Raw genomic sequence first — 27969 nt, 5'->3', positions numbered from 1 at the left:
CCCTGAAGCCATCTTGCCACCACAAGGGGAGATCCTGACTGAGAATAGGGTTAAATCAGAGGCAATGGAGAGAAATTACAAGGATGGAAAAATCTGACTCGGGTGACATTGTCTGGACCCCTGCAACAGGTCCCTTGCTTCAGGCTTTGCGGTTTTGGAAGCCCAGTAATTAAGCCAGTTTGGGTTAATGCAAACTTATTGTTGTCCAAGGTCGCACAGTTGGATGGGGCTGCGACTGAAACCCCAACGTGTTCGACAGCAAAGCTCCTGATCTAAGCTATTTATTTTACAGAGCTTCCTCCTCTATGCCTGGGGCCACCAGAATCAATGGGAAGATATGAATTATTGAACAAGTACCAGGGCTGAGTGTGTACACGGGGTGAGTCAGGGCAGTGGGAGAATTAGAAGTGACTTATTGAAAGGCGGTCAGAAAATCTCCTTGCCTCCGACAGCATCATTCCCTGAGATTTTTCGTAATTGATTGGAAATGAGAGCTGGAGCACTCGAAAACCCAGGGCTCCAAGGAGCTCTTTTTTCTCTTCTGTGCCGGCTTCACAGAGCCTGGCAACACGGTGCCTCCCAGGTGCGTGAGCGAGCGGGCGAGCGAGCGGATCGAGAGACGAACACATGGGGGGGGAAAGCCTGGAAAGAAGCACACTTACCACTATCGGCTGCCTGAAATACTCGTCCACTGCGGCCCCCCGGAGACTGGACAGGTTGACCCCATAGAAACACTGCTGGTGCCTGAAAGAGGGAACACAGAGAATCACCGTGCATCTTGCCCCTACGCAGAGTCCCCGAGCCCCTTACAGCTGTGACGTCCTGGGAGGCCACCTCCCAGGTCCTCAGAGGCAGCCTGGGGCACGCGTGCGAACACGGGAAGGGAAACTGGTCTAGGGGGACAAACAGAGGAATGAATCTTCTCCAGCGAACATGAAGACCTGCACGTGACCTGCGGTGAGAAAAGACAGAAGGGGGAGGTGGTTGAGGTGAAGGACATTATTTGTGGAAGATTATTGAGGATTTTTAGGAGGATCTTTAGAAGCTCTGGGCTCCCACCCCTGACCTCGGGCCCCAAAGCGGCTGCCTACCCTAGCACCTACTGTCCAAGTCCTGAAACATAGTTCCTTGGCCCCCATTATCCAACCCAGAGCATGACTTGAGCTCCCTAAAGACCCTGTTTCAGGAAACAGATTTCTGTTTTCTATTCTGCCGTAGCCTCCGGCCTGCAACTTCCCGATGGCGCTTGCCGGGGTGGCCGATGGCAGGAGAGTCCCAAGTGAGCAAGGGCCGTGCCTGGTGGGGAGCCTGGAACCTGCTTGTCTCAGTGCACTGCGCACAGTTCTTCTCAAATCTGTGGTTGGCGACGAGGACAAACGCGACACATTGTGCTTCCTTCCTTCTGAGAGCCAGAGGCAAAGCGTTCACCTGCACACCCCTGGCTGTCTTACCTTCACGTAAGGGAAGGACCATGCCTCAGACCACACCTGGGCCCCAGCAGGTGCTCTGGGTCAGCTTGGCTAGTGGTCTAAACTCTTGAGAGGAGAGATCTAGGGTGTCGATTAAGAGTAGCTTTATTTGGCCGGTGGCGGGGCGGGGCGGGCGGGGGGGGGGGGGCGCCTGGGTGGCTCAGTGAGTTATGCGTCTGACTCTTGACCTCAGCTCAGGTCATGATCTGATGGTTCGTGGGTTCCAGCCCTGAGCTGGGCTCTGGGCTGATGGCGCGGAGCCTGCTTGGGATGTTCTCTCAGCCAGTTCTCATTCGACAAGTGAAAAGCAACCCCACTGAACTGCAGGCGGATGCTGAGGGGCACGAGCCATTTCTTAGCTCTCAGCCTCTGCTCGATTTCACCTCTGCCTCAAAATCCCCTTCCCCTCTTTTGCCCTGTTCATTCCTACCCAGTCTTTGAGACTCAGCTCAAATGGTCCCATTGAAAACATTTTTTTTTTTTAACGTTTATTTATTTTTGGGACAGAGAGAGACAGAGCATGAACAGGGGAGGGGCAGAGAGAGAGGGAGACACAGAATCGGAAACAGGCTCCAGGCTCTGAGCCATCAGCCCAGAGCCCGACGCGGGGCTCAAACTCACGGACCGTGAGATTGTGACCTGGCTGAAGTCGGACGCTTAACCGACTGCGCCACCCAGGCGCCCCCCCCCCCCATTGAAAACATTTTAAGGGGCACCTGGGTGGCTCAGCCGGTTAAGTGTCCATCGGCTCAGGTCATGATCTCACAGTTCGTGAGTTCGAGCCCCGTGTCAGGCTCTGAGCTGAGTTCAAGCCCCAGGTCGGGCTCTGTGCTGACAGCTTGGAGCCTGGAGCCTGCTTCGGGTTCTGTGTCTCCCTCTCTCTGTCCCTCCCCTATTTATGCTCTGTATCTCTCTCTTTCTCTCAAAAATAAACATTTAAAACAATAAAAAATAAAAAAAAATTAAATCTTGTGTTACAATATGATATTTAAGTTTAGCCCATTTAAAAGTAAAAGTATTTTCTTATTCATCAGTGTATATGTACTTAGCACAGGGCTGGTGTATTATTAGGACTAACAGTTACGTAGCTAGCTTTCATCTATCTATCTTGAGGGAATGAACGGAAGACTGGGTGTCCGTAACAGGCCTATGCGTGGGCACAGGTGCCAATGAAGAAAATGGACAAATGGAAGATCATTACCCCAAGATTCTTCAGTTGCATTACGTGTTTCTTAATCTTCTCCTTCCAACAAGGGGCACGGCCAGGCTGGCCCACAATGCAGCCAAAATACGAATACGTATATTGAACACGAGGCTCCTATAAGTCTAGAAAATTCTGGAAACACTGCAGTGTTTAGAAGGAGAGTGAAGGTGTTTTAGGGGGAAATAAATAAGTCACTGTCGCAAAGTTTTCATTAGAGGGAAGGAAGGGGAGAAGGAAAGTGAGGGAGAGGGGGAAAGAAAGGAGAGGGGACGGAGGCGGGACAGAGTTTCCCAGAAAGCCCAGAAGGACTCAAGTCCATCCTTTAGAATCCCCGGGAGGCTTTTCAAAAGCTGACGCCTGGACTGCATCCCTCCAACTGCGATTCACTTGATCCAGGGTGTAAACCTACTGCCTGTTTCCAAAGCTCAACAGGTGATTCTCATGTGCAACCGGGGTTGACCACTACTAAGTTACCGGTTCTACAATCCTCACCAAGCAGGGGAAGGACAATCCCCAAGGACAAAGGCAGCTTTCCACCCGGCAGTGCCTGAGGCTGCCAACTGCTCTCTGTCCCTTGTACTCAGCCTCGGAGGGACCAAGTCTGTGCCCTTTGCCTTGTGTGGTGCCAGTGAAAGCCCAACAGCCACGATCATTGTGGTACACGGAGGTACCACTCCTGGGGCGTGCACTGCAGTGGGCCAACAGCCCACCGCCTGGGTTTTAAAAACTTTCTGGCCAGACCATCTTTCTGATTCTTAGAAATCTCAAATCTTCTTCTGAAATGCATCACAAAATAATTAAAGCAGATGGGAGCTGGCATCTCTCTGGGTCTCCTAAGTGACAATGTGGGGGGATGAATCAGGAAACGAGTCTGTTGACTTGGAAGCTGGGGATCATTTCCATTGTTTTCATCATCTGTGGGTTTTATTTTCCAAGTTAGCTTATGGCCTCTTTATGAGTCCATAAGGCGGAGACCACGTGGGTTTTCTTCTCCTGACTTCCCAGTTCCAACTCCCCTCCCCTCCCTCTCCACCATAATACATGCAACGTCTGGAAAGTCCTGCCAAGAGAGCCCAGAAGGAAAATAACGGTCCTATTAGCTAGGCCTAAACAGACCCAGAGCACAGAGAAAGAGGCAACCCATTTATGCGGACATGAACTTCTCCAGGTTCTACACGCAGAGCTCAGCTTGGAGAGCCATGAGGGGGAAGCTACCTCTCTGGCCTCCTTTGTTCTTGGGTCTTCACCAGTTCATCTTGGTTTTTGTCCTTCCTCCTCGTCCACACATCTCTCCCCACCAGCCTCCTGGATCTGTCTTGGAAGGAAAGTGGTACCGCCTTTGTTCTCTTAGAGGAGTCAGCACTGGCCTCTTGCATTCACATGGGGGAGCTTCTGTGACGTGAGCGCTCTCTTTGACGATATGAACATGCGCTCTCACAGCACAGCTCGCACATTTTGCTTTAAAAAATATCTTTACATCTTCACCTCCATTGAGGAGCTTCCTTCCCTTGGAAAAAAAACAAACAAGAAAGAAAAGAAAGGGAAAAAAAGGAAGGAACGGAAGGAAAGACCCTATTCTGCTGTTGACAATTAAGCAACTCTTTTAAAAAAAAATTTTTAATGTTTAATTTTGAGAGAGAGAGAAGGAGGAGGGGCAGAGAGAGAGGGAGACACAGAATCTGAAGCAGGCTCCAGGCTCCGAGCTGTCAGCACAGAGCCCGACGCGGAGCTCAAACTTGCAGACCGTGAGATCATGACCTGAGCCGAAGTCAGACGCCCAGCCGACTGAGCCACCCAGGCACCCCGACAATGAAGCAACTTTTTTGCGTCTTAATGTACTATATACTTTACCAACAGTGACAATCAAGGTTATGCCAACCTGATGAGAGATATATAAACCCTACAAAGCAAGGTTATGCCAATGTGAGGAGAGATGTATAAACCCTACGAACTAGAAAACAAACACAGGGATCGAAGAATGTCACCAAAGACACACATGGTGCTCGTGGTACTGTGGATGCAGAATGAGAGGGTGGCTGGGATGGCCTTGTGGGGATGGCTCACAGGAAAAGGATGCATGTCTAGGAACAAATTATATCTTCTTAGTTTCTTATACGTCTCTTATATATACCAATTGCAACAATTTCCCCCATCTGTAGAACGCAGATATACCGCTGTGTAAAGTGGTATCTATAAAGATGCTTGGCTCACGATGTCTTTGGTCTTTGGGGTTTAAACTCCAGCAAAGTAATGTGGCTTATATTTTATATGTGATCTATGTATATACTCTGTACGTTTTTTAAAATATGGGGTTTTTTTTTTTTTTGCTATAAAAAAAAAGCGGGAAATAAATGCACAGTCCTTAAAAGAAACCAAGCTTCAGACTGTGCATCTTTCATAAGAAGTAAGGGCAAGCCTGTGATTCCATAAAGGAATCCAAGGGGCATCCCTAGGTGTGCAGGTGTAAGTGTAGACATTACTGGTTTGCCTAACAATTGGACCTATGGAAGCCTGTATCAGAAGGAAGAGTGGGTCCATCAAGACAATTAGGTGGACATCTCTTGTTCGTTCGAAGCAGCAAACAGTTGCTCTCCTTCTGGGAACAGCACCAGATTTTCTTCTGGAAGGCACCTCTCCCTCACACTCAGTCCTTGGGACTTGGGTGGTGTCTTATCTCTGCCCTCGACTCATGTGGTTCGGTCCCAGTCAATCAGAGTATCTTACTGCCCTGGTCTTGGCAATGATCCCAGGGTCGGGCGTCTGACCCAGTGAGGATCAAGTCTAAGAGTTTTCCTCCAACAGCTGCAAAGGAGACGTGGGTATGGAGCTGTGAGTTCCTAAATGTGCATTTGCTGTCTATGGGCTCAGGAGTAGAAATCCTGGAAGAGCTAGGAGTTTAACACAGGTTACGAAAAAGATGAATATGGAAGTTGAAGCTTCTTCTTTGAACAAAAGCCCGTTTGTAAACACTGAACAGTTTTTGTCGAGATGTGGCATGAAGGATTCACCGCTCTATTTGTAACAGACACTCCCAAGGCTGTGCACCTGCCCTTCTAGCTGCAGTCCCGAACGCTCTCCATGACTTTAAAAATGGCTTCCCCTCGGGGCGCCTGGGTGGCGCAGTCGGACTTCAGCCAGGTCACGATCTCGCGGTCCGTGAGTTCGAGCCCCGCGTCGGGCTCTGGGCTGATGGCTCAGAGTCTGGAGCCTGTTTCCGATTCTGTGTCTCCCTCTCTCTCTGCCCCTCCCCCGTTCATGCTCTGTCTCTCTCTGTCCCAAAAATAAATAAACGTTGAAAAAAAAAATTTAATAAAAAAAAAAAATGGCTTCCCCTCTAGTGCGAAGTGCGCAACGTCTAAAATGCTCCTATTCCCACCACAAATTTTAGTTTCTTCCAAGCCCATAACTTGCCTGCTGGAACTGCAGTGAATGCATGGAAAGAGGAATTCACCATTTTAAAGATCAGACTCCTTCACAAAGGCACTTTGCCCATAGGAAGAGTGTGTATTCAGCCTCATCCTAGACCACACTGGGGTCATCAATTCCATTACTCCAAACCTCCCTGTTAGTTTCCCGAGCCTGGCTTGGACCTTGGCATTGCACTTGAACTCCTTCCACTTGGGACACTTGTACTGTGTCTGCAACACTGAAAGAGACACTACATGGTTAAAGAAAAAAAATAAGGTCTCAATGTGGGCAGCCAAAGGGATGGATACCGTGGAAGAGCTAGGAGTTTGACATAAGTTACATAAAAGATGAATGTAGAAACTGAGGCTGCTTCTGTGCACAAAAGCCAGGTGGGTGCCAGAACAGCTATACACAGAGAAGCAGAGGGGATATCAAGAAGAAATATCAGTGGCTGAAAGGAGATTACAGTGAAGCAACCGTGAAGGCATAAATGGAACAAGGACACGGGCGCATGGGAATTGAAACACGATTACACTGGTCATGGCAGCGTTCCTTCAAAAGTTCCCTCTCTGTGGTATGTGGTGCCATATACTTGGCCTCCCACCAAAATTCGGTTACATCATATTCCAATTTGAAATGTTCTCATTTGGTCCACATGGTGTTTCTGGGTACCGGTGACCATCAGGGCCAAATATATTTTTGGGAAAGACCAGAAGGCACGAAACTCTTGCTACGCCAAAAGAACCTTCAGTAGAAGTTTCTGTTTGGAGGCAGAATTAGCCTGGGAACAAACCATCGATTACCTTCTCAGTGGAATTGAGCAGTTTGTCCATTCAGATGAATGGATTTCCTTAAAAATAATGTGTTTCTCAGCAGCACTGTGGTCAGTAAGACATTTAGCAGTCTCAGCGCCATGGTCAATAAGGCATTTTGTAGACTCAGAGTAGACAGGTGCGAGAAGAGAGCACTCAGGGCCCGTGGAAGATTTCCCACACTCGTCTTCCCTCATCCTTTGCAAGCACAGACTTCTGATTTTCATAAGTACAAACGACTACAGGACATCCACCACCGGCATCCTGCTGTCACTCAACTGGCACTGCCCTTGTCCACCATGATGGATGCATACCACCTGCTCACAATTCCCTGGAAAGGAAACTGAGACGTATCTTTTGGTTCCTTAAGTGGTGTACCACCGTTTCAGTGCCACCTCAGATCCTCTCAGTCTTACCCATTCTCTGAAATCCACAGCCATGTATTCTGACCTGTCGTGCCAAGGTACGAGCTCTTTTGACCCCATGTGGGCACAGGTGCGTCACCTCAGGCCGGCACTGTGCATCCTTCCACTTCCACCCGAGGGTATTCCTCTTGACTCTGGGGCATGGATGCCGTGAGACCCATCTGGTGTTCACACATTCACAACCCAAAGGTATAGGCTAGTTAATGTTGAGGGGTGAACAGTTGACCAATGGGGAGATAACAGGCAGTGGACAAATCTCCCCAATCCTCTGTATACACTGTCTGGAGATGTAGTTCATTCAGCCTCTGGAGATGGCCCTGAGGGATCAAGCAGTCTCTTGGTGTTTGATACCATGTGGTGGTCAGATGAGTAATGTGCTTCTGCATTAGCTCTCCCTCCTTCTCCGAATCTCTCTTACTTCTCATTCTTGTTTTGCTGGGATTACATTCTTTAATGAAGTTGCAGCTTATCAACTCTACCTAACACTGAGTTCTTTGGGGAACCCAAGCTGAGTTCAAGATAGTAAACCAGCCACAGCAGAAGAGCTGCAAAGGAGATTGGGAACGCAACCTTGATAGGTCTTATGTATCATAGCTGGCACCCTGGCTGGCAAAGAGTAGGACCCCGAGGCCTGGGACTGGGAGAGTTGAGTGAACAAGGGGCAGAATCCTGAAAACATCTTCCCAACTCTCCCTGAATGCTTCAGGTGAACAGAAGCAGAATTCTTATCCTTCTTATCCAAGCAGTAGCTTCCTGAAGGCTGCACAAGCCCATTTCCTGAAGCCTGTGCCTTGCAAGGTAATTCTATTCTCCTCAAGATCAGTTTCACTATTGCCAGCTGCCTTCACGCTAATGGTCCCTCATGGCTGTCAGGTTGATAACTCAAGCACAGCCTGAGCAGTAAGTCAATTCCTATTCTGGAAGAGTCTAACTTACATACTGAAGACAATGTACAAGCTGAGTAATATTTCCTGCTAAGAACCAGGGAAATACGTATAGAAGTGAATTTTAAGGATCTTGAACTAGAAAAGGGTAGAATGTAAGTCAGGATAGGACACAATTTCATTGACGTGGGCACTCATAGGATTCAGTGTTCTAACAAAATACCAGACCTAACAGTCTGCTGGGATGGCACTTTGAAGCTTGGTCATCATGATGGCCTGCAGTCAATGAAGTGGTGATTCCAGAACTTCTGCAGCATAGTATTAAGGAAGGAGTCAGAAGGCTCAGAAAGGCTAGAAAGATCTACCAAGTAAGACCCAAGAACATTTCCCCCGACTACATTCTCAGGAAAGACCCAGGACACCCTCCTTTCACAAAGGTAATAGGGGATCAACAAGTAAGAGAGCAATGGCATCTTTGGGAAGCTTAGGGTGGCTGTCCTCGGCAGATTAAAAATGCTGCTGCTGCCATTACACTGTGTTCCTAGTGAGCACAATTTGGAGGGAACTTCAGAGGTCAGAATCAAGGAAGTAGTAATTACCTGTCATAGTCAAGGAGGACATAATTACAGTGTTGGGAAGCAAGGCTACAGTGACAGTGAGAGTACCCTGACCTGTGGTGGTGGTGAACAGACCATCGTGTTCCCAGAGATGTCAGACAGATATGGAGTTAATTAGGATAGTGTTCAAATTATGTAACAACAATGACAACAACACATCTGCCAGCTGGTAAGCGGGATGATGTCGGCTGCCACAATGGAGAGATGAGGTCCCTCACCCAATTTCCAGGTCCAATTTCCAGATATGGCTTATGGGTCTAGAGACCACTGGTCCATGACTGCCGTAGAGGCCCAGCCTCCTAATGAATGACGCTGAAGGACCACCACCGCACACATGGTAAATGTTCTCCAACCTTTGGGCCAAGTCCATCTCACAGAGACCCAGTGGGCTCCTACCCACCCTGTGGTTATTTTCTGAGTCCCCGAATATACAACTGGGAGACCTTCAGAATCTGGCAGAACCCTCACGTTGGCCTGTGAAGAAAGGGCTATCAAAATAGCAAAGTACAAGTAGAGGGCCCATCTCTGAAAGGCCCCCATCCCCAGGTAGGGAGTATTATTACCTTTAATTTATGAATAACGATACTGTGTCTCAGATAGATTAAATTAACTTGGTAAGGTTTTACAGTTAGAAGTTGACAGGGGCACCTGGGTGGCTCAGTCAGTTAAGCCAGTTAAGTCTGACTTGGGCTCAGGTCATGCTCTCACAGCTCGTGAGTTCGAGCCCTGCATCGAGCCCTGCGTCGGGCTCTGCACTGACAACTCAGAGCCTGGAGCCTGCTTTGGATTCTGTGTCTCTGTATCTCTCTGCACCTCCCATTTGTGCTCTCTCTTCTCTCTCTCTCAAGAAGAAATAAACATGAAAATAAAAAAAAATTAAGCCCCTGAACCAATTATTTAAAATAATATCAGTAGTAACATCACATAAAGAAGTTTTACACCTGGGGATGATGATTCTTTATGACTGAGATTATTCTCAGGAGGTAGTTTCTAGAATCTTAATTAATAAGGGGCAAGAAGTCTTGATCAAATAAGGAAGTTGTTAATTTTGTAGGTGACTGCTACTAACATCAGAATGTAGTACCCTTGTCTACTGAGAGAGCCTCATAATTGGTTATTTAGAAAGGATAAAATTCTATGCTTATCACATACTTAAACTACAATGAATTTTAGAGTTAAACATAAAAATTAAAAAATGTTAAATGGAAAAAGTGAAAACATGAAAGAAATAGAAGTTAATACTAATCTTACGGTGGGGAAGCCCTTTTCCAAATAAAGGAAGAGAAAGAAACTACCAAAGAATACACTGGTCGATCTAGTTACCCAAAAATATTTTAACTTCTTCTGTGGTGAAAACCATCACAAAGATGGTTACAAGGCAAATTAAAAATTCTGAAGAAAATACAACAAAGTCTTAATACCCTTAATATGTAAGGAATTCTTATGCCAATGCATTTATCTTCCAGTTAATAAATGAAGACTGAACAACTACTACTAGCTAGATTAGATGATGCGGAACAGCGCGAGACAAATAGCCACTATTATGGAACCTGCAGACAATACATTAAATAAATAAGTAAAAACATACAATACAGCAGATGATAATAAGTGAAGTGGGGGAAAACGAAGTGAGAAGTGAGATATGGGCTTCCAGGAGGGAAGAGATTGTAATTTATGATTAAGAGCAGGTCTCCTGGGAAGAAGGCGTGTGAGCTAAGACCTGAAGAAGATGAGAGGAAGCCATGGGGCCATCTGGCAGAGGCCGCGAGGTGATGGCAAGCCTGGTACGTCCATGGAGAGGCAAGGAGAGCAGTCAGTGAAGACCCAGAGGATAAGAAAGGAGTGGTAAGAAACCACATCACAAGGGGAGCAGGGTGGCACAAGATCCTGGAGGGTCTTATCAACCACAGGGAGAAGTTTGGCTTTTATAGTGCAGAAGGTGGGAAGCCACTGGAGGTTGTGAGCTGAGGAAGACGGACCTGAATTATGTGTCATCAAGGAAGAAGAGGAAGCAAGTTGGACGGCTATTGCAAGGCTATAGCAGAAGCAGGGTGCTTTGTTTGGCTTGTTGTCTTTTTGTTTTGCAGTGGTGAGCAGGGGGGTGGTGACAAGGGTCAGCAGCTTGCCTTTGGACGTGTTAAATTTAAGATGCCCAAGAGACATCCACACAGACTTGTCACTAGCCAGTTGGACACTTAAAGTCTATGGTTCCAGGGAGAGGTGTGGGCTGGAGTTCCCACTACAGAAGTTTCTGGCATAAAGACCGTATTTACAGCCAGGAGATGGAATGAGATCGGTACGGAGGGGAATAGAGACCGAAAGAAGACGGTAAGAGCCAACTCGGAATCAATCCAACCCTGAAGACTTGGGTCTTGAGGAAGAATCAACAAGGAGACCAAATTGGGGCCAATAATGAAGGAGGAAAACCAGACTTAGGCTCCGGAAGTGAAGACTCAATGGTGCCAAGTACTGATTGATGAGAAAGTCAGGTGAGGACCGATCACTGATTACACCTGATGATCTTATTTATTCGGCCTGTTATTCCTCAGTTTCTCAGCTCCCTTCCCCAGAATATATCTAAATCACTTTTTTTCATTGCTTTTCCTCCTCTCAGCCAGCACTTTCACGGCCATCCCTCTCGTTTTTTAATTTTTAAAAAATTTTTTAAAATGTTTTTATTTATTTTTGAGAGAGAGAGAGAGAAAGAGAGCGCGCGTGTGTGCACCAGCGAGTGGGGGAGGGACAGAGGGGGAGGGAGACACAGAATCCAAAGCAGGCTCCAGGCGCTGAGCTGTCAGCACTGAGCCCAACGCGGGGCTCAAACTCACGAACCACGAGATCATGACCTGAGCCTAAGTCGGGCGCTCAACCGACGGAGCCACCCCGGTGCCCCTCACTTTTGCACCTCTTGTCATGGCAACTGGACACACTTTCACCACCCATTTCCCTGCACAAGTGCAACCAGAGGCCCTCATCCCAGTCACCCTAATGCAGAAACCTCTTCATCGAGGCAGGGGAATTAGAAGGAGAGTGAAGGCTGGGAATTTTGTTAACTAGATATTTTTTTAAACATTTTCTTCGTGTTTGTTGACTAAAAATAAAACCGTTCAAATGCACTAGCTATCAAAGACATACAGATTAAAAATAAACTGGCCACCATTTTTTTTTTTTTTTCAAATCAAATTGGCATTTAAAAAAACATAGCCCGTATGGGCAAGACTCAGCAGACATTCTCATATACCCCTGGTGGAAGTGTTAATTGGTAAAACTTTTTCTACAGGGCAATTTGGCAATATATAAGAATAATTTTTTTAAAGATCCTTCTTCACACCTTTTGGTCCAGTAATTCTGCTTCTAGCAATTTATTGTAAGGAAATAATCAGAATGCGAACCAAGATTTCTATAAAAGGATGTTCACTGCAGTATTGTTTCTTATAGAATTTAAGATACAGAATTCTATAAAATTCTATATTCTTGTAGAAGATAGAAATAATACCTTAGTGTTGCTTTTTTGTTTTTGTTTGAGAGAGAGAGAGAGAGAGAGAGAGAGAGAGAATTTGTAAGTGGTGAGAGTGGCAGAAAGAGACAGAGAGAGACAATTTCAAGAAAGCTCCAGGCTTAGCGTGGAGCCTGACATGGGACTTGATCCCACCAACTGTGAGATCAGGATCCAAGCTGAAATCAAGAGTTGGGACACTCAACCGACTGAGCCCCGCAGACGGCCCCCTTAGTGTTGTTTCTTATAAAGTTTATAGGATTAAATTAGCAATTAAAATAGTTTAATATCCAGGGGCACCTGGGTGGCTCAGTTGCTTAAGCATCCGACTTCAGCTCAGGTCACGATCTCACGGTTCATGAGTTTGAAGTCCGCATTGGGATCGCTGCTGTCCATGCAGAACCTGCTTCAGATCCTCTGTCCCCTCTCTTCTTTCTGCCCCTCCCCTGCTCTCTCTCTCTCTCTCTCTCTCTCTCAAAAATAAAGATTAAAAAAATAATAATAATTTAATATCCAACATTGGATAGCTTGAGTTGATAAATTATGATATAGTAACAAAAGAAATACGCTGCAGCAAGAGAATGTTGAGAAAATTTGAGAACAAGTCAACAAGGTCCTGAAATCAAAACTAAACAAAAGTAAAAAATAAAATTTTAAACAGTAAAAAAGCTGTAAAATGATATTCATAGTATTATTTTTTTTAATAGAGAAATTGAAGAGAGAACTAAAATTTAATAGTAATTATTTGCACACTCACTTGAGATTACTGGAGTTTTTACTCATTCAAAAATATTTATTCAGGATCTACCATGTTATAGGCACTTGAAACGTAGGGTGTTTGGGATACAAGAGTGAAAAATGACAGAATTTGGTCTTCTGCAGGGCTTACATTTTATCAGGAAGGATGGAGACAGTAAACAATAACGAATAAAGGAATTATAGTTCTTTTTGGAGGTGATAAGTGCTAGAGGAAAAACACAAAGCAGGAAGAGTTGGATAGGGAGTACTATGGCCGCCATTTTATAGGATGCCCAGGATAGCTGACATTTTGACAGACTTTATGGAGGTGCAGGAATTAGCCACGTGAATAGTGGGGGAAAAGCATTCCACATAAGAGGATAAGCAAATGCAAGGGCCCCAAGGTGGTTGGATGTGTCTGAAAATCAGCAAGGAAGCCTGTGTGGTGGGAGCTGAATGAACGTGGTCCTGGGAAATGAGGAACCTGATTGGACAGAATTTACCAGAAGGCTTTGGAAATGCTGGGAATAGACAGGTTAAGAAGCTGCCACAGTAATGGAGAGGAGAGAGGACAGTGTTGGGAACAAAGGGGAAGAGTGAATATAGTTGAGACTGGACAGGATCCTGGGTATAATTCAAAAGTAGAACCAACAGAATTTCTCAATGGTTTAGATATGGTGACAAAGAAGGAGGGCCTCAAGGTTTGGGGTCTGAATGATTGGGAGGACAACGTTATCATCGGCTGAGACGGAAAGACCATGACCGGTGCAGATTTTGAGGGGAAGTGGGGGAGACGAGTTGAGTTTGGATGGTACGTCTCTGTAAGGGGAGATGCGCAGGGGGCAGCTGGCTATAACAATAGGGAGTTTCCAGGACATGTCTGAGCTCAGGAGATACACTTGGGAATCAGGAGTGTACAGATGCTATCTGAAGCTACGGGAATGGGTGACTTTGCCAAGGCAGTAACTGTGGACGAAGAAGAGGTCCAAGACTATGTCCTGGGGCACTCCAATGTCAGCAGGTGAAGGAGACAGGTAAGAACCAGAGGAGGACTGGTTGAGAAAGCGACCAGTGAGGCAGGAGAGAAATAAAACGACGGTTTTGGGCGTTTCAAACGCTGCTCAAATGCTGGCGTGGGCTAAATAAGCTGACAGGTGAGGTCTGATCACTGGATGTAGCCACGTGGAGGTCGGCAGACCGGCGACCTTGGTAAGAGTGGCCACGGAGGAACGTCTTAAGAGAGAAACTGAAGGAAAGAGTTGGAGACTGGAAGGAGAGACGACGCTTTTTGAGGAATCTGGCTGCAGAGGGACTCAGAGAGATGGGTGGTGGCTAACTGGGGAAGTGAGACAGAAAAAAGGTTCTTTTTTTTCTTTTTAGATGGAATAAATAGCAGTACGTTTGTATGCTGCTGGTGAGCCTGCCCAATCCGCTGTGATCATTACCATTCACTCGCAGGGAGCTAAGCTGGCGGCAGGTGGTAACAGGTGGGAAGGCACACGAGGCTACCCGGACAATGCGCTACCCCTCGGCCCCACTGGGGGCAGGGGTCTGGTCTCTTCCGTTACCTGAAATTCCTGCCTCTCCAACCTCTTCACCCACTCAGGAGGCTTATATTTAAAATATAAACATTGAGGGTCGGCAGGAGCCCGAAGAACAATGATCATAATTAGGGTCTTCCCCCACCATGTTCCAAGAAGCCACTCACCCCCATTGGGAAGCATGTGGCTTGGAGCTTCAAAGGTACAGATTGAGCCGAAACCACGAGGTGCAAGTCTGTGCTAGGAAAGCCTATTTTGCAAGAAAAAAAAAAAAATCAGAGAGAAAGGAAGAATTTCAGCCCGTTGACCCTACTCCTCAAAGAGCTGGTAACCTGGGAAACCAAAGTGCCTCCTATCTGCTGCTTCTTCACCAAGAGAGAGGATTGCAAAGAGAAAAAAAAAAACAAAAAAAACAAAAACCCGGAAATCAACTGTGGATATATCTCTGTGTTGGAAGGCTCTACGTACGTCAGCTGGAACTCAAAGCTTAAATTTTAGCATCCATCCGCTTCCATATGCCAGTACATGCCTGTCCTCCTACACACCCAGCATTCCCACTCGGAGGGTATCTGTTCTGTTTCTCCCTCCCGTGGGTCCAATATCATCATTCTCCTTGTAAAAACCAGTTCTCAAAAAAGAATGCCAGCAAGAATGGCCGTTTAGAACCGGCAGCGGCTTTGTCTTGGTTCTCGTTTTACAAGCGAAGAAACCAGGTCTCAAGAGAGAAAGTGAACTGTCCAAAAGCCAATAGCCAACTAGTGCGAAAACTCCAGAAAAAATTTTTGATCGACTCATGTACATCAAGAGGTACTGATTCCCATGCCCTCTGACCGCGAGGTGCGTTCTAACGGAAGCCATAGCTCTGAGCCCAAGGAGTGGATGGTGTTCAGTGGGGAGAAACGGCCAGCAGGCAGGGGGAGGATGCTGTCATTCCGGCAACAGGTGGTCTTCTGGATGGGTGACAGTGCGTAAGCAGCTCCCTGGTATGTCTACTCCAGTGATTCTCAACAGGGGATGATTCTGTGCCCCGCTTCCCCTGCCAGGGACATCTGGCAATGTCTGGACAGACATTTTTGGTTTCACAATGAGGGGAAAGGCATTCCTGGCAACTAGTAGGTAGAGGCCAAGGGTGCTGTTAAACATCCTATGCATGCACAGCACCCCTCTCCTTGCCCCCCAGCCCCCCGCCAACTGGGTAACCCAAAATGCCGAACTCTGGCTTACTCTAAGGGAAAAGGAATGGAAGAGAGAAGAGAACATTACCAAAAGTTGGCTCTGGAGTAGTGTTCCATGTAGAGCTGTTCGTCAGAAAAGGGGGCCAAGTGGATGTCGCTGAAGGTCGGGAACATCATTCCTAAAGAGCGAAAGACAAAAGACCCAGACGTTGACTTCCACAGCCTTCTGAGAGAAGGGTACACCCACCTGCCACTTGACCAACATATTCTTTCATTCTATTTCAGTTATTACACAAGAGGCTGAAAACTAATCTTGCCTCGAAGCCAGGATAAAAAAAAAATGAGGCAGAAGACTGGAGGAAATATAAGAAGGGAATACTAATGCAAGTCACAAAGCTATGCTGCAATCAAAGCTTATGGGGAATTAGGTGAGACATCGAACCTGACGTACTGCCTTCTCTGCTTTTGGCTTTTTCCTCCCTATATGTCCTGTGCTGAGAATTCCGTGCCCTTTCTTCACTTTAAAAAATCTTATTGTTGTAAAAACAGCTTTGAAAATAATTTACATTCCCATCATTCCATCACATTATTATTTCCATTCTCGGCCTTCGTCCCTGTATAATCGTGCTGATTATCTTTTTAAGTGTTTCTAGAAGCTCGGCTTCTCTGGAGGTTCACCACCCTCCTTGCTGGGACACCCACTCATGTGTTTTGTTCCTGATACGTACAGCCACCTTGGGAAAGGCAGATTCTTTCGTGGGCAAACACCTAGAATGCATGCCTGAAGTCGGGCCTTTCTGGACAGGCAGACACAGTGACCGGCATTATTATTCTTGTCATTTTTAGGGAGACCCTTTTTCACAGTCACTTAGGAAACTGCACACCAAAGAGAGATGAACGACTAACCCCATTTCAGAAGTGAGAATCGCCTTAGAAATTGGAGATGCGGTCACAAAAATAATGCCTAAAATTGCTAGATCATGTCAACTCTGCCATGAACTTTTTTTTTATGGGTTTTCCAAGTATTAGTTCATTTAATTCTCCTAACAATAGAAAGTCGGCTCTATTATTAGGCCCATTTTATAAATGAGAAAACCAAGGAACAGGGAAATTTAAGCCAGTCAGCCCCAATCACAGAGCTAATAAGTAGAAGGGAAAAATCCCGACATGGAGTCTCCTCTTCAGTCAATGGCCCCTATTTTAACCACGCTCCTGTCAATGTCTGTGAAAATAGAACAGATTGTTTTCTTTAGGGTATTTTCAGAGGTGGCCAGAGAAAAACCTCCATTGTTACATCATCCACATGTCTCCACCTAAATCTCATGCACTAGTGTCAAAACAATAATGACTTCTTAGTGGGTTTTCAATTTCAAGACAAAAGGAAATCAAACAACCTTAGAAAAGCAATATGTATCCCTACTTGTATAAACCTGGGACGCTTTAGAGATGCTCTGAGCCTTGAGCCTAATGGGAATTCCAAAGATATACAATGGAGGGGGAGAGATCATCAAAGGTAAAAATATAAGAACAATCCTTAGAGTTGAGGAAAATGAGTCTTCTGATTAAATATCTTCACTCCATGCCCAATACGAGAACTGAAAAAGCTAGAAAGGCTAGAGAGAAAGCAAGATACTAAAAGCATTCAGGGGGGAAAACTATGTCCCTCTAAAGGATCAGGAGTCAGAAGGCTATGGGACCTCTGAGTAGCAATATTGGAAACCAGAAACCAAAAAGAGATATCTTCAAAATACTGAGTAAAGGGGCGCCTGGGTGGCTAAGTCGGTTAAGCGTCCGACTCACGGTTTGTGAGTTCGAGCCCCACGCGGGGGCTCTGTGCTGACAGCTCGGAGCCTGGAGCCTGCTTCGGATTCTGTGTCTCCCTCTCTCTCTGCCTCTCCCCCACTTGTGCTCTGTCTCTCTCTCTCTCTCAAAAATAAATAAAATATAAAATACTGAGTAAAAATTGTGTCCAAGTTCACATTCCCTACCCTGCAAAATGATAATCCAAGAGGTTAATGAAAAGTAACTTCTCAAATACCTTTTCTCCAAAAGCTGTTAGAGGATACTCTTTGCTGAAATGACGGTGTACCCCAAGAAAAAAGAAGAATAATGATGGAACGCACGCTAGAGGACTGGGAACAAGCATGTCCCGTGTAGGAGAGAAAGACAGAGGAGCCATGGAAGGAAGGCCTCCACAGACTGCATATTGAGAGGACCTGTCTGACCTCTTGGAGCATGGAAACAATTAGCCATGAGCTTATAAAAAAAAAAACCCAAGCTAATGAAAAAATAACTCCAAGAAAAACAGAAGATTTCATGAGAAAATACAAATGCACCCACTATACCCCTTGACTCAGCGTGGAACGATATTTGCGTTGTCGTCATAATATAAACGTCGATTACTGATCTCGCCAAATGATGATCTCGGTCTATATTTCTTTATATTAAATTGTGAAATCCAAAAAAAGCTCTGTGAAGCAACCGAGCTTCGTACGTTTGCAGCAATATCATCTGACAGCAAACCCTGACCTGAGCCTGTGTGAGTTTATTTACAGCCTTCATTTATCACACTTGGTAGCCACATTCCCATGTTTTGTGGCAGAAATGTAACATGCTTCATCACGGAGCCTTGCCTCAGGCCCCCCTGGAGATTTAAGTAATCCATGGTAATACGACCCGTATTACCAGTCCCGAGTCCTCCAGATTCTGAATTCTGAAACACATCTGGCCTCAAGGGTTTGGAAAAGGGATTCAGGACCTGTATAAATATATTGAGAAGATGGGGGAGGGGGGAGGGAAGCAAGGGGAGTGAACTTCTCAACCAGAGAGTGACAAAAATAGCAATATATACACTTTTACATCGAAATATACTTTTATGTCGAAATATATAGGTACATCATGGAAGAAATAGCAGATGTGGCTGAAAGGGATAGCCTTCGGTGGGGGAAATGTGAGGACAGGAAGAGGTGAGGCAGAGGGTTCCTATCTATTAGAAGTCTTTTTAACATTATTTGATGTTGTAAGTTACGCCTTATTTTCACGGAGAATAGAAATAATTAGCAAAAAACCAATCTTCCTTCAGGAACACGTGGGTTAAAAGGAAGATCAAGTCGGTATTCATGTCTACTTGTCTAGTTAAAGATATACAGCCTAGTCATATCCATTACAAATATCTGGGGGGAAAGAATACCCCGATATTAGGTCTAGATACTTGGCCTGGAGGGACTCAACAGATGCAGGTGAATTTACCATGTTCACAATCTCCCCAGTGGCAAGTACTCAGCCATGTGAAAAGAAATCCAGAAAAAAAAAAATGTCAGAATGCTTTCTGAAGGGCACTGAGTAAGAAATCCAAGCAGCCTGTTCCTTTACATGCATTTCCACAATTCAGTTTTGTCACGTAAACAACAGGCTTATGAGACCTTCCTGGGCTGTTTACACAACAAGCATGTTAATGAAGTTTGTGACATCAGGTATACTTTACCTTTTTACTCATGTATTTTTGCAGGAGTTTCTTTTTTAAGTGCTTATCTCAGAGTCCCTACATTTTGAACCACGCAGGAAATGATAGAGGAGCCTCAGGCTTTAACTTAACATAACACTTGGGGGCACCTGGGTGGCTCAGTCGGTTAAGCGTCTGACCGGCTCAGGGCATGATCTCGCGGTTTGTGAGTTCGAGCCCCGCGTCGGGCTCTGTGCTGACAGCTCGGAGCCTGGAGCCTGCTTCGGATTCTGTGTCTCCCTCTCTCTCTGGCCCTCCCCCACTCGTGCTCTGTCTCCCTCTCTCTCTCAAAAAATAAACATGAAAACAAAATTAAAAAAAAACAACATGCATACACTTGGAATGCATGTACTGCCTAACTGGGAGTAAGAACCGTGCTGGTGGCTGTCATTATTTTGTCTTCACTGGATGTCAAGGCAGGGAGCCATGGCACTGGTAAGGTGCTCGAAGTGTAATGGGCCACTTTTAAAGTGTAATAATAGCCACTTTTAAAACTGGCTGGTCACTTCCCATGCTCTATTTGAAAAAAGACATTCTGTGGAAGCGTGTCTACTCTCTCCAGTAGAGAGGAAAGTTAGGGCACAGGCAGGAGTCCTGAGTGTGGGCTTCAGGGTCAGACCGACCTGGGTTCGAACCCCGGCTCTGTCATTCAGTAGAGGTGTGTCCTTGTCAAGTTCTTTGCTCCCACGGAGCTTCCATTTTCTCTTCATAAATGGGGGCTGGTCTCAGTCTTGGTATTGCTGACGTTCTGGGCTGGAGAGCTCTTTATGGGGGGGTCGGCGGTCCTATACTCTGAAGGACATTGAGCAACCCACCTGGCCTGTCCTACCAGATGCCGGTAGCTCCCCTCCCCGAGTTGTGACAAACCAGACGTTGCCAAACATCCCATGGGGGAGGACCGTAAAATCACCAAGAACCTCAGCGCTGACCTTTCAAATAAATTAAAAACCTCCAACCTTCACACTTGGGAAGATCCTCATAAATGAATTTATGCAGATTGCTTAGCACATGTAGATACCTGGTAAGCACAAAAAGAATGCGGGATTTTATATTATCATCTCAGCACTGATCACAGGGAAAGAGAGACAGAGTGCGAGCCGGGGAGGGAAGAGAGAGTGGGAGTCACAGAATCCGAAGCAGGCTCTAGGCTCTGAGCTGTCAGCACAGAGCCCAACGCAGGGCTTGAACTTACGAACCTGTGAGACCATGACCTGAGCCGAAGACGGACGTCCAACTGACTGAGCCACCCAGGCGCCCATAGAAAGTTTTTTTTAGAGGTTATTTTTAATATACAGATGACAAAACCAAAGTCAAAAGGTCAAGTGTCCGGCCAAGTTCCTTAATGAAGAAAGTGATAGAAACAGGACACAAATATATAGCTCGGAACTGGTCCTCTCTACCCCTATTTAATACTGTGCAGCACACTACCCTCTGTGGCTTTATGGCTGGAGACTAGCTGATTTCTTATGGAAGATCAAGAAGAGAAAAATTTAAAAACTGCTATCATAGAAATGCCCTCCCCTCCTTTCTGCCCAAAATTAAATATGGCGGGGGGAGGGGAGGGAGAGGATGGTAAAGTTTTACGGAAGAGTTAGCTTATCTTCTGAACCTGGAATTGGCCAACTCACCATTTGCTTTTAGCCACTTTTTGGAATGAAGGTAACTCTCCAACATCCTTTCATTAAACAGCATGTACCCCATCGGTTCGGACACGATCACGTCGATGGCTTCGGGAAGAGAGATGTCTTCGATTTTCCCTGGCAAAACAATGATCTTGTCTGAAAGGTGGTTATTTTTCACCAGCATCTGAAAAAGATAAGACAGGGTGCTAGGTGCCAGTACTGATGTTATACAGGGTCTTACAAAAAAAAAAAAAAAAAAAGGTCTACAGATTAAGGGTTGACACCGTGATAGGGATGAGAGGGAAGAGACATGTTTGTTTCTATAAACCCTTGAAAAAAAAACAAACTTGTTTTTCTTAATGTACAAACAGTTCGTGTTTACTGTGAGAAGACACAGATATGACACAAATAAAGACACCTGTAATTGTGCCACATGCAAATAATAACTATGGAGAGTTTGATGTATACCCCTCTCCGGACTCTTTACACACATGTACACGTGTGTGTGTGCATGAAGGTGGGGGGGGGTGTTGTCTGCGTATGTGTATATTCATATGCGCCTGCACTTTTGAGGGAATTGTTTTTTTGTTCATGGTTTCAGCTTCTTTTCCATCATTCTGCCTTCAGTAAAGACGCCAAAGAGCTCTTTACAAGAATCTTGCACAAATTAATGATCCTGACGCTCATTAAATTATCCTTTGGCCTTTGGATTCCAAAAATAAGTAAGAGCACATTCTTGCCCTTTCTGCAGAAGCACATTTTACAGTTATGTACTCATTTTTCTTTGATGTCTTCTGTATTCTGTTTAATAACTTTGAGTTCTCTTCAAAGTGGGACCTTGAAGAGATCTGTATTTATTATATTTCTAATGTATTTCTTCTTAATGCCAAATATGTCAAAGAACTTGCATTATTACATTTATGTCTTTCTACTGCCTGAAAAATACATTTCCTAATAAACATCTTATATGCACGAGCATAAATGCAGACAGCACATTCCTTTTGGAGTTGTGGCTGTCTGAGACTCTTAGATCTTTGCTCGCTGTGTTTATGCACAGACAACTTCCATTTTGTATTTTCACAACTTGATCCCTTTCTTTGTCATGAATGTGGCACACCATGTGTTCGTCATGATTCCATTGCATTTGCTCCATTTCTGATTACTTCTTCACATAGCTAGGGTAACCTTCACCTCGAGACAGTCCTTCTAGGGTGCTGCTTACCAACACATGCCCCGTAAACTTATTAAAAGTCTTTTCTACTTAAACTTTTTTTTTAATGTTTATTTATTTTTGAAGGAGACAGAGACAGAGCATGAGCGGGTAAGGAGCAGTGAGGGAGGGAGACACAGAATCCAAAGCAGGCTCCAGGCTCTGAGCTGTCAACACACAGCCCGACGCGGGGCTCGAACTCACGAACCCGTGAGATCATGACCTGAGCTGAAGTTGGATTCAACTGCCTGAGCCACCCAGGCGCCCCTACTTAAACTTTTTTTTTTTTTTTAAAGACGGAATAAATTAATCTCTGATCTGGAAAAACAATGAAGAAAACTATGAATGTGTCACCCACTGTCGACATTTGTCCATCCACAAGGACTCTTGGAATTCCATTTTATCATGGATGATACACGTGGAAGTCTAGGTCATGGGGCTCATGGGATTTTTCCCTGTAGAGACAAAGCCTAAAGGTTAAGGCTTTTGGTGCCCTGCTCTTCTCGGCTTCCTCTAGACTTTCTTAAAACTTCTATATAATCTCGTATTTCCTTGATTCTCTTTTGTTCACGAATACAATAATCTTCAACATCCTGGGGGCCTAGCTGCTTCCCACAGACAATTAGTAACTGTGTTCTCTTATGTCTACCTTTCAGAAATATCTCATTTCCACCTTTTCCTTTCTGCCTGCATCAACTTGTTCCGTTCTTAATAGCTTCAAATATGGAATTTAAAAATAGCATTTATATAGTAAAAAGAATAATAGTAGTGCCTATCTCACAGGCCGGCTTGAGGATAAAACAAGATAAAGTATATTAAAGGCTGTGTAAGTTTTAAAATTATTACTGTCACATTATTTTTGTTAAAGAGTACTATGCATTAAAAAAGAGAAACGCAGGTGAGAAAAAACATGAAAATAAAGATCGTTTGTATTGTCATATCCAGATGTAGGCAAAGTACATCCCTCAGCAGACATGTGAGTGTCTCTCTGTTTATGAAAATGTAAAATATTTTGTTTTGGCACCTTGAGATATTTGAGCTGAGGGCTCAGGTTGCACTAGAACCTGACTAGCTCCCATGGGGACAGAGGGCATCACTATATTCGTCCTGGCCTACCTGTCAGGAAGTTCTGTTTTAAACACCATTCCATGAAGTTTTCTACAACACCATTTCTACTGGTTGTATAGTATTTCAAAAAATACTCTGATTCATTTAACCAACCCCAAGTTATCGGACATTGAGGTTACGGCACATTTTTCATCGTTATAACAGCGTTTGAACAGATAATAACAAATAATAACACTTCCCACTGCTTCTGGCGCATTTAAAGAACACGGCAATTTTATATTATTATTATTATTATTATTATTATTATTATTATGAAATTTATTGTCAAATTGGTTTCCATACAACACCCAGTGCGCATCCCAACAGGTGCCCTCCTCAATACCCATCACCCACCCTCCCCCCCTCCCCCCCATCAACCCTCAGTTCTGTTTTTAAGAGTCTCTTATGTTTTAGATCTCTCCCTCTCTAACGTCTTTTTTTTTATTCCTTCCCCTCCCCCATGGGTTTCTCTTAACTTTCTCAGGATCCACATAAGAGTGAAACCATATGGTATCTGTCTTTCTCTGTATGGCTTATTTCACTTAGCCTCACACTCTCCAGTTCCATGCACGTTGCTACAAAAGGCCGTATTTCATTCTTTCCCATTGCCACGTAGTATTCCATTGTGTATATAAACCACAATTTCTTTATCCATTCATCAGTTGATGGACATTTAGGCTCTTTCCATAATTTGGCTATTATTGAGAGTGCTGCTCTAAACACTGGGGTACAAGTGCCCCTATGCATCAGTACTCCTGTATCCCTTGGGTAAATTCCTAGCAGTGCTATTGCTGGGTCATAGGGTAGGTCTATTTTTAATTTTTTGAGGAACCTTCACACTGTTTTCCAGAGAGGCTGCACCAGTGTTCATTCCCACCAGCAGTGCAAGAGGGTTCCCGTTTCTCCACGTCCTCTCCAGCATCTATAGTCTCCTGATTTGTTCATTTTGGCCACTCTGATTGGTGTGAGGTGGTATCTCAGTGTGGTTTTGATTTGTATTTCCCTGATGAGGAGTGACGTTGAGCATCTTTTCATGCGCCTCTTGGCCATCCGGATGTCTTCTTGAGAGAAGTGTCTATTCATGTTTTCTGCCCATTTCTTCACTGGATTATTTGTTTTTTGGGTGTGGAGTTTGGTGAGAAGAACACGGCAATTTTAAAGGTTTCTGATACACACTGCCCCTCTGCCTGCCACAAAGGGATTCCACTTCTGGATTTTAAGCCCTTTCTAAATCTGCCTATGGGGTATGAGACTTTGCACAAGGTAGTGTATAAAACTGCCTCGTCAACTTGGGTCAGAATGCTAGAAGGGGAGCTTTCTAAGTTTTGCTAGAGAGACCAATGTGATAGGATATCCAAGTGAGCATGATATTATTTTCTATGGAGAATTTACAGAGAATAATCCTGGACTATTGACCCCTTAGGAACATCTGAGATATAATAAGGCTTTGGAGGGAGGATTTTATGAGCTGTCAAAAGGACAATTTGGGATTCACAGGAAATAATTTCGAGTCTCATTATTCTCACTGGTAAAGAAGGGAATATCACATTATGAAATAGGAAAAAAGGCCTGCCGGTAGGTCACTGTATCATGTGACTGCATTTAATTTCATTCAATTCAAAGAACACTAGACCAGGAACCTGAAGATACGAATTCTAGCCCTACCTTTACTACCAAAGAGCTGTGTGATCTCGGGCAAGTCACTAAAGCCCATAAATTCTGGTTTCCCTCCTTGCAAAATTAAAATTTAAAACGAGTTGATCTAAGGCTCCTTCTAGTTCTAACATTTTATGATTAGAAGAAAGCCCAATTTCCCCCCAAATATATTCCTGGAGTCCACGAACCTAAGAGCTTCATGATCAAATAATTTTGGAACTTCTTTATAATATATATCCCTCTTACAAAATCAGAGATACCCTTAGCAATATCAATTGCTTTGAAGAATTTTGCAGGAAAGAAAACTGTTTGGCTTGGTTCAATCAAAGACACCCAAACTTATTTGGATGCTTTGCAGTTCTTTTTTCACACTGGACATTTATTTATCTCCTGCAGATCAATAATGAGGAAACAATGAAAATAGTTTATTTGGTAATTCTAAATCTGAATACAATCTGTTGACAAAGGTATTTGAAAACAGGACATAAATCCAACCAATAATAGCTCTAATACAAGAGAATAGCTAATTCTGGATATAAGTCTTTGAGTCAATGTTGCTGTTTTCCTTCACCTTTGGTTTACAACACTCTCAGTACAGAAAATTTTGTGTTAGCCTGTCTTCTCACACACCCTTCTTCCAAAGCCAAAACTTTGTAGCACTATCCTTTACAGGAAAAAGGAACTTTAATGCATCTCCCCAAGAGCTGGAGAAGGCTACTAATCCAGAGGAAGCCTCCATCATCCACCACGGTCACTGCTGCAGATTCTCCCTATGGGACCTGGTCCTTCTCTGAGAGTTCAGAATAGAGGGAGGTTCCAATAAGGGCTCTACTCCCCGGACACCATCAAGGTACGAGCAAACCCACATTACATCTTTGTTTGGATCTTGTTTCCTTGCAATTACACTGGGTTTCAAAAACCCTTCAATAGTTCTGTCACTTGTATTAGCTGCTTAAATTGTGCCCACACATGCACACACACACACATACACACGCACACACTTTAGGTAGTGGCAGCAGTAGAATTCACCCTTTTAGTATCACAGTGATTTCCAAGATAGATCATGGTAATACTTTCACTTGGTGAAGTTCTTATCTCACTTGGGAGGTTTTTCATTGAGTTACATGCATTAAAAGTGTTGTTTATTTATGCCTGTGCAGTTCGGAAGCTTAGTTAGTCTTAGAAGCTATACCAAACAATACCATGTAGTATTGAATTGTATCCTGTCTCAAAGAGGTGGAAAAATCAAGCGTTTTGGAGGTGAAAGACTTGGGTGCTACTGTCAGATTCTCCACTTAGTAGCTCTAAGACTTTGGCCAAGACACACGGTTTCTTGGAAGTCCTTTCATTCACGTGTAAAATGAGAATAGGAGCACCTGGGTGGCTGAGTCGGTTGAGCAGCCGACTTCGGCTCAGGTCATGATCTCACCGTTTGTGAGTTCGAGACTCGCATCGGGCTCTGTGCTGATGGCTCAGAGCCTGGAGCCTGCTTCGGATTCTGTGTCTCCCTCTCTCTCTGCCCCTCCCCCACTCGTGCTTTGTCTCACTGTCTCTGAAAAATGAATACACTTAAAAAAAATTAAAAGAAAATGAGAATATAATAGCACTGATCCCTTCATGTCATCTTAAGGATCAAATCAAATGAGAAAGTAAGAGAAATGTATCAATCAAAGAGAATAGGGGTTAAATCGAACACGATTTTAAAGACAAGATGACAAGGCAAAAGAGCTGAGATTAAATGAGACATTTGGGGTCCAAAGAAACAGCCAAGAAGCAAAGCAACATAATAACGGAATAATACTTAACTAATATGCAGGAAGAAAATCTATTACATTCCAATTACTTATAACCGTTTTGGAAAAACATTTGGCATCAAAAAAGTTGAAAGAGGTACTCACTGTCCAACTCAGAAATATCACCAGCTAAAAATACACACTCCAGAGGAATATTTAAATGTATATTCAAGATAAGCTGTACTAGAAGTGTCTGGGTGGCTGTCAGTAAACGGTCCGACTTGGCTCAGGTCATGATCTCATAGGTTCGTGAGTTTGAGCCCCACGTCGGGCTCTGGGCTGATGCCTCAGAGCCTGGAGCCTGTTTCCGATTCTGTGTCTCCCTCTCTCTCTGCCCCTCCCCCGTTCATGCTCTGTCTCTCTCTGTCCCAAAAATAAATAAACGTTGAAAAAAAAAAATTAAAAAAAAAATAAATAAAAATAAATAAATTAATGTTAAAAAAAAGATAAGGTGTACTAAAGATTTAATTATAATACTGGTAATTATAGGATGTAAATTATAATTTCACTATAATTTGTAAATTATAAATTGTAATTATAAATATGTAAATTATAAAAATTTACAATGAGCCAGAAGTAACTACTGATAGGGAAACAAATAAATAAATAGAGGTATATCCATATGAGGAATACTCTTCCACAGTCAGAGAGAACCAGAGGTACACATGTTAAACATAAATTAATTTCTCAAACTGAATTTTAGGGGGGAAAATCAGGTTGCTGAAGAATGATTTCTTTTATTAAAAAAAGGTTGAATGTATTCAAAAGTAAACTATGTTGATTAGGATATACTAAATCATATTTTTAAGCTTTTTATGCTAAGCACAAGACTCAAGATGTTATTAACTTTTGAGACTGAAGGGAGGGGAGGGCATGGAATCAGGGCAAGGCAAATAGGAATTTTAATACATGGTTAAGGTTCGTCTAGTTCTTACACTGGGTTGTGCGGATATATGGGCTCATTTGGTTAGTACTCTTCATACCTTATATTTATGCTCATCTCTCCTTTTGTATGCATAAAATGTTTTATAATAATAAATTTAAAATCAGGCTATCAATAGAGAAGCTCGAGGTAATCAACCCGAATGCAGATTAAGTAAGACAAACTGATTTTGCCATCAGAAAGAAGCTAATAGACATGGAAGACAGATGAAAACAAAGCAGCAATAAAGGAAATTATGTCTCAGAAGTATAGGAAAATAGAATGCAAAAAAATCACTGAAAAATAGAAGAAAATCTCCCTGAAATAAAACCCAATTCTTTTAACAGGAAAAATATACACTGGCCATAGGAAAATTTCATACAGTAAT

At 44.1% G+C, this 27969-nt stretch overlaps 1 protein-coding gene across 1 annotated transcript in view; it reads right to left on the bottom strand.

Annotated features, from left to right (window-relative positions):
• LOC123593587 (histone-arginine methyltransferase CARM1-like) overlaps window positions 1-27969 on the bottom strand; it is a 246751-nt gene that overhangs the window by 21761 nt on the left and 197021 nt on the right. Inside the window, exons 7-9 of the mRNA XM_045469666.1 lie at window positions 20900-21077; window positions 15858-15948; window positions 663-744 (exon numbers count right to left, since the gene is read on the bottom strand). Coding sequence (XP_045325622.1) covers window positions 663-744; window positions 15858-15948; window positions 20900-21077 — 351 coding nt within the window. The remainder of the gene's footprint in view (window positions 1-662; window positions 745-15857; window positions 15949-20899; window positions 21078-27969) is intronic.

Source organism: Leopardus geoffroyi, chromosome D4, assembly GCF_018350155.1.
Source record: "Leopardus geoffroyi isolate Oge1 chromosome D4, O.geoffroyi_Oge1_pat1.0, whole genome shotgun sequence".
Taxonomy (NCBI): Eukaryota; Metazoa; Chordata; class Mammalia; order Carnivora; family Felidae; genus Leopardus; species Leopardus geoffroyi.
Note: the sequence above shows the minus strand (reverse complement) of the source record. Positions and strands in the feature narration are given on the sequence as shown.